This window comes from Ciona intestinalis, unplaced genomic scaffold (genome assembly GCF_000224145.3).
Source record: "Ciona intestinalis unplaced genomic scaffold, KH HT001120.1, whole genome shotgun sequence".
In the NCBI taxonomy this organism is placed as follows: Eukaryota; Metazoa; Chordata; class Ascidiacea; order Phlebobranchia; family Cionidae; genus Ciona; species Ciona intestinalis.
In genome coordinates this window covers 1-10,290 of record NW_004191441.1, presented here as the reverse complement: position 1 = coordinate 10,290, position 10,290 = coordinate 1, and the positions used below count along the sequence as shown (strand labels likewise).

The following is a 10,290-nucleotide window of genomic DNA, read 5'->3' as shown; positions in this document are numbered from 1 at the left end:
ACTCGTCGCTACACCATTGTGGGCGTAGTGTATCTTTGGGCAAGACACTTAACAGTAATTACTGCAAGCCAGTGGTCACTAATTGATAGTCTAAAATGTCAACCATCCATAAAACAATCACCAACCAAGTTTAACAAAGTGTATGAAATAGAACACCCTTGTTATAAGGACTGTCAATGCCCCAACACGAGTGGATAAACAAGTTGCATTCATTCAATCTTGGGAATCATTCGTTTAAACTACGTAGTGAAAAATCCCAAGTTACAGTCTTACAGATCAGACAAAGACAAAAGACCATTCAGTTATTACAATCTCGAATAGAAATCTTACTAGTTTAAAAATCAATTGCATTTACTCGTCTATTAATTCAATTACTTTTTTAACAGAAGAGCAAGCTTGGGATGATGGGTACCTAACCACAAGGAATTGCACAAAATCTGGTGAAACCTCTTCAACTACAATGAGTATACCAAGCTCCAATACACAACAGGATAACTTGCCATCCATCACTTCAGTGCTAAATGTGGATTAATCTAAATATTTTTCGGTTCATCTGGTATAAAACTTTTATGTTTCGGTATAACAACACATTTTTTTTATTTTTTTGGTGTAAAAACTTTAATATTTTGTGGTAAAAAACTTTCACATAACCTTAACGTTTCGTCTGCAACTCGGCAAGACTCCATCAGAATTTAATAGTAAAATTAGCGATTTTTATACCAGATGAGCTGATAAAATATTATTTTACATTGTGCCTGGTAGCAAACAGGACAGGAGAATCAGCTTACACAGAAACTCATTTTAATATACACAGACCTGTTACAATTAGAGTATAATGCATTAAACTAGGGATTATGTAGCATACCTGGCATAAGTAACAATTTTTTGTTATGTGCCAATCAACTTTTAAACCTACATTTGAAGTGTAACCTCTGCTTTTATATTTATTTTCGAGTGACGTGTGTTTGTTTGCGTGCAGTTTTACAATAAACCAACCGTTTTAAACGCAATTCTGTTGTTGTTTTTGTTGAACTGAAAAGTAAAGTTACATTATACTGTTTTTTCGGAGGTAACAGTCACGCTTCTTACTTCTGTTTCGTCCATAAGCGTGTTAAAACGACTGTCCCGTTTTTTCACGGTATTCTTTGCTATTTCAATCTTCGTTACCGTGATCAAGAGACAAAATAAAGTCATTCATACAGGATATTTGGCAGCCGCATGACGGCACTAAAGCACAAGAAACTTCCTAAATATTAATACACAGACGCGTGTTTCCAGTATAAGAAAATGCAATGATTTCTATATTCGTGAGCGAAGAGATAAAAAATATTTAAGCAGCCGCATGACGGCGCTAAAGCACAAGAAACATTACGTACATTAGAACATGTCACATTGACGTGTGTATAAATAATAACCTAATTTGGCAATTTATTTCTTACATACTAAAGGGTCCTTGTTGTATGGTGGGGGCGTAACAAGTCACACCTGTTCTACAGATACACCGTGTTCTAACATACAAGTGGACTTATACTATCTGACGATTACTTTTCGGGCAGCAATGAAAGAGTATCAGTTTAAGATGCGCCGCCCCGATCGCTTGGAACTAATGTCAATTGGTTCCGTCTGCTTGTTATGATACAAGACACTCCCGCGCCAATTTTTAGCAGGAAATAAAACGAATCAAATGAATGAATGTTCCACATACGGTAGAACTGGTAAGAGCCACTTCAAACACTCCTGGCCTGCCGATGTCATTACGGACCGGATTCGTTAAACGAAATTAATGTTAAAATCTGCGCATTAAGTAACTTGTGCTCGAGTGCTACTTGAATAGAATAACAAATTTCATTTGAAACACGCACTTTAAGTGGGAAGAACGACTATCGTTATCTATGCACGCGCGGTAAACGATTTCAAACACCAAAATCAGGTATCAATATTTTTAACTAAACCTTATGTTATGCCAACATCCAAGGCAGCATTAAACTCAAAAATAGTTTCAAGCAAAAAATACACAAAACGTTTATTATTTAGACTTACCTTATATGCCACATCACAAGAATAGACTAATACACTATGTGGTAAAATGGCTACCGTCAGCAGCGCATATTGTCCCTCGTTTTCATAATCGTGTTTTTATTAAGTGACACTGACAACGATATTTTTAAAATGTAAAAGCACGCAAACTGTCTAATAGGCTTATCTCATATGCCGACATTACAAATATACACAAGTTATATCCGCACTGTACAATTACTTTCACTGTAACGAGTAAATAATAATATATGCATGTAGTGTACTATAAATTATTACTGTACAGGTACATTCATTATACTAGCATAATACACAAAACAGCCCATTTTGCTAAATTAATACACAATATTTTACTTGTTCGTTTATTTAGCACTCACCGAAACGTATCTCCGTCTTGAAAGCTGTTTCTCGTCTTGTAGACCTTTTAACCTAACTAAATCTACTTAAAACGCAACACATGCTACTTACAATGCATTAATATACGATGTTTAGCGTACATATGTTAACACAGATGCCTAATCACTGTACATTGAATGTATATTGCTTAAATATGCAGCTGTAAGCTAAATATTGAAACGTACATTCACAATAAACAAAGCAAAACTAGTTTTTCCAAAAAGCGTTCCATTTATGACGTCATTTACCCGCATTGCGTAAATTTTGGAGCAATCAGTGAAAAGTGATTGTGACGTTTTGCTTTGGGTATTGTGACGTATAATGCAGGTTTTGTTACCGTCGTCGGAAAACTTGTTTGGAAACAATGTCAGTTGCAGAACACAAGTCAAGTTATTCCTGTAGTTTTTCAACCAGTTTAAATGTAACTTTAGACAAATTAAACAATTTTCTTTTATTTTAAGGTTAGAAACTGGTAACTGGTAGTTTTATTAATCGTTATAGAGCCGAAGTATACGATGATAGAACATTGATGGCGAAAAATGAGTTATATTTTGTACAGAGAAGGGAAAAACAAGAGAAGACCAAATACCGGTAAGTGAGCTTAGTTGTTGCATCACAATGCGTTTTATGCGCGCGTTATTTAAAACTGTCTCCTAAATTTTAAATTTCCAAGTGGCAATGTTATCAGTTAATTAACATTAACGTATATGTGGTATAACCGTTGTTATACTGGTGCGGTCCTCAGGTCAAATGTGCACTCACTTATTAATTAAGTGTTCTCGAAATGTTATTCACTTGTAACCGTTCGAATTTGAGTGTCATGATGAAATTTGGATTGTAGAAATGACATAGCATCATTATGACGTATATAGAGAGTAATCCACAAAGGCATAATTACTATTTATATTTCGTTGCCATGTATATTATTCTATATAGAACGGCGATACACGCTAGACATATACAGTAATCTAATTCGATAGTGTCATGTCATGCTATATATTCGTTTTTTTATTTGGCCCTTTTTAAGCTGCGTGGTGATCTGTTCTGTCTTGTGTATAATGAGTACTAAACTGTCTGTTGGTTCTACAAATATGCAATATACTTTAGGTTTATTAAAAATTATTATGACTGTAATAGGCCAAGGCTATAAGCCATCGCTGTAGGCGTACGCGTTATTGAGCAATAGGTTGTAGAAATCGTTATACTGTATTTACAGAAAAACAATAGCCCACAAAGTCACGTGGTAACTGTTAAACGGGTACGTATGAAACAAAAAACTCGTGTTATAACGACTTTGTTGCCCCGCCCAACGTATCCGCTCTGCAAAGATTAACAAGTTACATACGTGGTAACTTGTAAGCTGGCACAGTGTGTATGAAACAGAACACCAGTGTTATAACAACTGTTGTTGCCCAACCGTATGAGGATAAATCAGTTACATACGTGGTAACTGGTAAGCTGGTACAATGTGTATGGAACAGTGTGGTATAACGACTGTCGTTGCCCCGCCAGGATGAATAAGTTGCATTATAGCTAGCTGTATTTTAACATATAGGACTAATTTATTGTATACACATCATAATATATTTTGCTTTATTGATACGAAATATGGAACAAGACGCAAATACAACAACGTTTACTTACTGTCAATTAGCTTTTGAAATGTTGTTACGAATAAAAATGGGCACCGGCGGACACCGTTTTAGGGATATTTCGCTATCGTCAGTGAGAGTGTTATCATTAATGTCTTGACTTGAACAAGCGACGTTATTTGCATTATAAGCGCTGCTATGTTGTTCTTGGTCGTGTAGATTAACACTGGTTGGACGCGGCTTCTCTTGCATACCAGGGTATATGTGTTGTGAATACGGTTTGCGGTTAAACTGGCGTTGGTATGTTATATGGTTTTTGGGATCATACGTCATCAGATGCCGGTGGGTGTCATACCCAGTTTGAAACGAACTTTTGGGGAGATCGGGTTGGTTTGAATTTATGTTTCCGACCTTGCAAGTGACAGGATAGTCTCCTCGGTGTATTGGTTCTTTTATAGCACTATAATTGAAATACAGTTGTGATCATTTAATTAGACGTGGGATAATTCAATAATCTATATGGGTGATGCCCTATACGGCGAGGTAGACTACAACGGAATCTGGCAATTGGGTGTAATTCCCCAACACCTCACTAAAGCAATTGATGGACACTTAAAGATTCTAACCCAAAGGGCGATGCCCTACGGTGAGACACGCCATGGGACCCCGGATTTTGACCGGACTGTTTTAATTTTGCTGTGATAGATTTACCTGTTGTGGAGTCTCATGTGAGTTTTGAGATTACTCGTCGAGCTGAAGCGTTTGTTACAGACATTACATTCGTGTGGTTTTTCACCAGTGTGTACGAGGTTGTGTTTCTGTAGATGAGCCAACTGTGTGAAGCCTTTTGAACAAGTAGCGCATTTGAACGGACGCTCGCCGGTGTGAACTCGTAGATGAACCTAAATATATGTTGCACTAAAATAACGTTAATGTATATTAGGTTAAGGTAAGACGGCCCATGTTTATATTCCATTTTATCATCCAATTCGGTAGTAAACTAAAAATATTTACTGGGCTATATAACCGTATCCGCACGACTCTAAAAAGGCGTTTTTAATTGTTAAAAACACAAATGGGAAATATGTAGTAACGATGTCTATCTAACCCGGCACTACTATATATTATTATGTTCTTACCTTTAGATTGGACAGCTGTCCGAATCGTTTAAAACAAACATTACACTCGTACACAATCTTCCCGTTTTCTTTCCTAAGAGGGTAGGGCAATGACCTGTAGCCCGATTGCTCGTTTTTGCTAAGTTGTGAACTGTTTTGATAAAATAACACGGTTGGATGTCGCATACTGAAGTACAAGTAATGAACTCTGGGGTAAGATGAATATAACGTTATGAAATAGATCCCATGTTTTCTAATCTGTTTTTAACAATTAACAACGTTTTTTTTTAAATCGTGACAATGAATAAATATATACTCTGTAAATATTCTTTGTTACTTTATACTAATGGGACAAACAGAATAAAACAAGCACCATCTTACCCCAACCTGTACCATCTTACCCCAACTTGGACCATTTTCCCCCAACCTAGTATATATTTTATAATATTTATTGTCAGACCAAAAGGTTTGTTACATCTTCACCTGCAATGCGGGTCTTCTGCGTTGTTTTTATTAGTTTCAAAACCATCTCGAAGATCGAACTCGTTGTTACAATGGCCTCCCCGTTTTAGGTCCTTACCTTTTACAGCTACGGGAATTTATACATATTTTTTAAGTCGTATTATTACAACAAAGCGTATTTTAACCAGAGCAGCTATTTACTTGTACGTTATGCCTGGCAGCAACAGGATATTACAAAGCTTATAACTGACAGTAGTTACTTGCTAAATACACGCTATTTATAAAAAGCATGTAAAAAACATCGATTAAAAATTATGGATGTTAAACACGATGCAAAACATGAACTACACCATACATAATCTATATTAAACCCCTTTACGTAACTTATATCTTAGAATAGTCAAGTCACCTGCGTCTGTTCTAGCCGTGCTTAGTTTCAACCGTTCATGTAAACTTTGGCTTCTTTCGGTGTTGTTTTGATTGCTGCGTCCCGCAATATCAGGGCCAGTAAGACACGGCTGACTCTTCTGCTTGTTCCACCGCTGCATGCATCCGTAATACCAAGACCGCAGAAGGTACGGATAAAGTGAGTTCGGTGCAGCCGTGTAATAATCCATGCTATGGGACATGCTTGGAACCGGCCTACCCGCCAGTGAAGATCCTTGATGTCTTACTATACCCGCATCGTGGGTTCGATGCTCTATTTTGCTTGTAGTGCTTCCATTAGCTTTATGGGATAAATCGAGCACATTATTTTTCATCTCTTCATTCTGACCGCTTCTCTGCTTAGGAACGCTTAGATCCAGCGCCCCAATGTTGTCGGTACGATGATCCATACACCTTAGTACATCTATACCGCCACTTTAACCCAGTATTTTCAATGAGAAACCCTCAAATTCATTATTAGGTTGCCTAAAGGAGTATTTCTAACTTGTACTGCAGTATACGCGCTTTATAATTGCTTGTATGAAGTTGTACAGTAAGTTAGCAACAAAAGTAAAAGCAACCTTCAATACCTCATATAATATTCTATCTCATACGCATATATGATATATACCTCTTTACTTTCAGTAGTTCAATATAAGATATATAAACACAAATCAGTTTTGAAAATCACTCTTCCATCGCCTAAGCAGTGTAGTATGGCTTAGAAAAAGCGTTTTTACTTTTCAGGCGCTGATGGTAAAGAAATTTTGCGCGTTTCGTTGATTGCTCTAAGCGCAAATTGCTTCCCTTACACTTTCGGACTTTAGCGCTCGCTCTCGGCCGTAACGAAGCTTTAGTTTAATCGAATCGTTTACATTTGTTTTAATGATGCTATGGTGAGTCATTTTCAAAGTTATGAAAACTATCTGTCACAACCCACCGATTATTAGCGTTTTCATCGTTGTAGTTATTTTGTCTAAGTTTTGATGACGTGTCATTGAAGGCCAATGATTAAAACCTCTTCCTGTCATTCTATGCGACTGCGTTTTCAACAATTAATCAAGCAATGAACTCTGTACCCGCCACTGTCGGTTGCCGCAGAGAAATCATACGCTGTGTTATAGGTGAACAGTGACTTTGAAACGTTGAACTTCGACCACAAAGCATTGATAACATATACAATAATGTATACCATATACGTATATAGTACTGTGTGGTAAGGGATACCGTAAGCACATAATATCCCAATACTTCACAATCGTGTTTATAGCAATTAACAACGCGCTTTTGGAGTCATGAGGACACGGATCTATAATTCTGTAAATGTTCTTTGTTTACTATCAAACGGCACGATAAAAGCGCGTGAAAGCATGCACTATCTTTCCGCACCCCACAATACATTTAATATTAGGAGAAGGGAATTAGCTACAAAACGACGCTACGTTAAAGACTATTAAGTGTCCAATCGAAAAGCGTGGATACTAAACCAAAGCGTTTTTGCACAATTATCCTTTGCACTACTGGTTTACTTTTATAGTTATATGATGTATTCAAGTGCTCAGAGTGTTGCACTTTCACAAGACCTATGCATGCGCGAAGTTGCTTTTTTCCCACCAGACGATGCTATGTAGTAATATTTGTTGCAGGATGCCGCTAATAGTGCGTCGTATGATCTTTCTGTGTTAGCTGCAAAGTTTTAAACACGTTACAGTTCATGATATAGTTACAAGGCTGCAATAATGGGCAAATATCAAAGACCTTACGAATTTCAATACTTGAATTTATATAAAATAATTTGAATTGAGATGCACTTGTAACGCAGTTCCGATGACGACGTTTAAACTTTCTTCATTTGCGGATTGAACCGTTGTGAAAATAATTCAATTATCTTATTCCGTAATTTAAAGTTTTTTTAGTGGCATTTTTCCATCACGTGTTTTAACGACTTCCATTTTGCTTTTTATTTCTTATAAAATATATAAAGAGACTCGTGAAAGTAATGTCATGTTTTCTACAAAACTCCATAATTTCGGAAAACGACAGTGGTTATACCCCGCTAAGAAAAATAAATGAAAGAACATTTGGTTACAGCGTTGTTCGCAACTTAAATATAAATGGATACATCTACCAGGTGCGTTTCGTCACCACTTCATACGGAACTAATACAGCTTATGATAAATGTGTGCCTTGTTGTTTAAGACGAAGTCGGTTGTTTATTTCATGTAAAAATAGATGCTTGGGCGGCATGCTGCTTTCCGCTCAAGTTATTTTCGTTTTATAACACACGCCTAAGTATGTCGACAGCGACATAAAACACAATATTGTGGGTGTCAGAGTGGTCTAAATTTATCTTAGAAACGCTGTGGCAGTTTCGGTATCAGAAATAGGGCTATGTATGTTGTTTACTTGTTCTATATTTTAAAAAGCATTTCCAACCACGATATTATATGACTTATATACAAAACAGTATCGGGAACTAAAAGGCAATTGCTCAAACCCAGTGTTCCCTAATGGGTCGCCTAAATTGTGAGAACGAAGTGTATGAAACAGAACGCTCGTGTTATAATGACTATCGTTGCCCCGCCACTGTAGAATAAATAAGTTGCATTCATTCATTCATTCATAAACATTGTAGCTCCAGTTATAAAGCGTTGTTTTAAAACTTAACAATGTTGTATCCGCTTTGGCTTTAATCGTGTTATTACAACCATCATTGCCGCGCCACTCAAGGATAAATAAGTTACATTCATTCATTAATTCATGAACATTATAGCATGGGTTACAGAGTGCTGTTTTAACACAACAGCGGTGGGCAACCACATTAGCCTACCCTCTTGTTTACTTTCTGTTGTAGTTGTAAATAGAAATGAAGGAACAACCAACACAAGCCATGGTTCGTTTGGTTTCCAATATTCCTTGAAACTCAACGCTATTGCAAGCTTTGCAGGCAACGCTCCTCGAAATAGGAAATAGTGCTCCCACGGTGGACCGGGACGCTCTTTCGCTCTTCGACACTTCCACGTTGCTGGATATGAGCATTCTACTTTGTGCCACGCTGTAGTTATAGCCAAGTGTAACCTCGGTGCAAAAAAACACGAAGTTGTTGTCGTACCAATCGACATCGGTGCTAAAAACACGGATTTTATTTTAAACTATACATTTGACCATGCCGTGTGTGTACACATATTTGTGGTTTACGAATTGTTTCAGGGTCCAATCAAATTACTATAAAATGTATTAAACTACGCCAATATAAGTTAGAAAAGGGGGAGCGTACACATCGTTTAACCTCGCCGTCCAATTAAGTTTCGGTTTGTCTCGCTCCCATTAATCACGTCAATAAGTTAATTGCTGCTTCTCGCATACTGCAATGAACAATTTAGGGAAAGGGGGCGTTTTGCGGAAATTGTTTGATAATGATAAGCGTAAGACGACTCTTGAAATATTTTCCATAATAGGAGAGACTTTCGGTTTTGGTGGTTTACGTTTAATTCATTTTACCCATAAGAGGTGTGTTGCCACATTACGTATTATAATCACATGTTGTTATATGTAGTATATATACCAAGTATATATGTAATACATTTGACGAATGATTGTGGTATACAACGCCAGAACTGTACTATGTGCACGTACACGTGGCTTAAGGTTGTGTACCTTTATATAATATAAGTTTGTGGGTGTAAATACTGTATCTTAAATTTTATTTAGCCATTTAAATACAGTAGCAAAGTTAAATTAAATAAAACAACGGCGAAAGGGAGTTGACAGCAAAACGACAGTCGTTAAAAGACTTGAGTAAAAGTGTAAAATAAAACCGTGACTGCGAAACTCACAATAGAGCGTAGATTTCTATTGAGGTATATTTAATTAAAACAAACACTTTTGCGTCAGGTTTTTCCATTGAAACTTAATAGCGCAACGTCAAATAAAAAAAATAAAAATGCAATGTTTAGTTTAAGTGGACGTTTTAACTTTAAACGTAGACGCAACGCATAAACTTTAACGGGTTTGCTGTTCGCGTTGTCTTAGTAAGAGCGTGCGCCCGTACACCTTGTGTGTTTTACCTGGAACCTACAGTATCCTCACACGAGTGTCGGCCACGTGGTAAAGATGGCACGTGCTGTGTAAGGAAGTTGGTTTTCGCGTAGGTTTTATATTGTTTGCACTTTCCGTTACGATTCAATTACTCCTGTATTGTAATAAACTCTGCCCTTAGGTTCTATTAGCCTCGTGTGTGTGTTCTATCTCACCCGTATTGC

The 10,290-nt window shown here is 37.0% G+C and overlaps 1 protein-coding gene across 1 annotated transcript; it reads right to left on the bottom strand.

The window, feature by feature from the left end:
* Positions 1–4,002: 4,002 nt before the first annotated feature.
* LOC108950876 (zinc finger protein 235-like) lies at positions 4,003–6,667 on the bottom strand. Its single transcript, XM_018817092.2, has 5 exons — positions 6,012–6,667; positions 5,624–5,729; positions 5,162–5,291; positions 4,734–4,924; positions 4,003–4,482 (listed from the first exon to the last, which is right to left on the bottom strand). The coding sequence occupies exons 1-5, from the start codon at positions 6,436–6,438 to the stop codon at positions 4,077–4,079; spliced, it is 1,260 nt and encodes a 419-aa protein (XP_018672637.1). The 5' UTR covers positions 6,439–6,667; the 3' UTR covers positions 4,003–4,076.
* Positions 6,668–10,290: the final 3,623 nt, after the last annotated feature.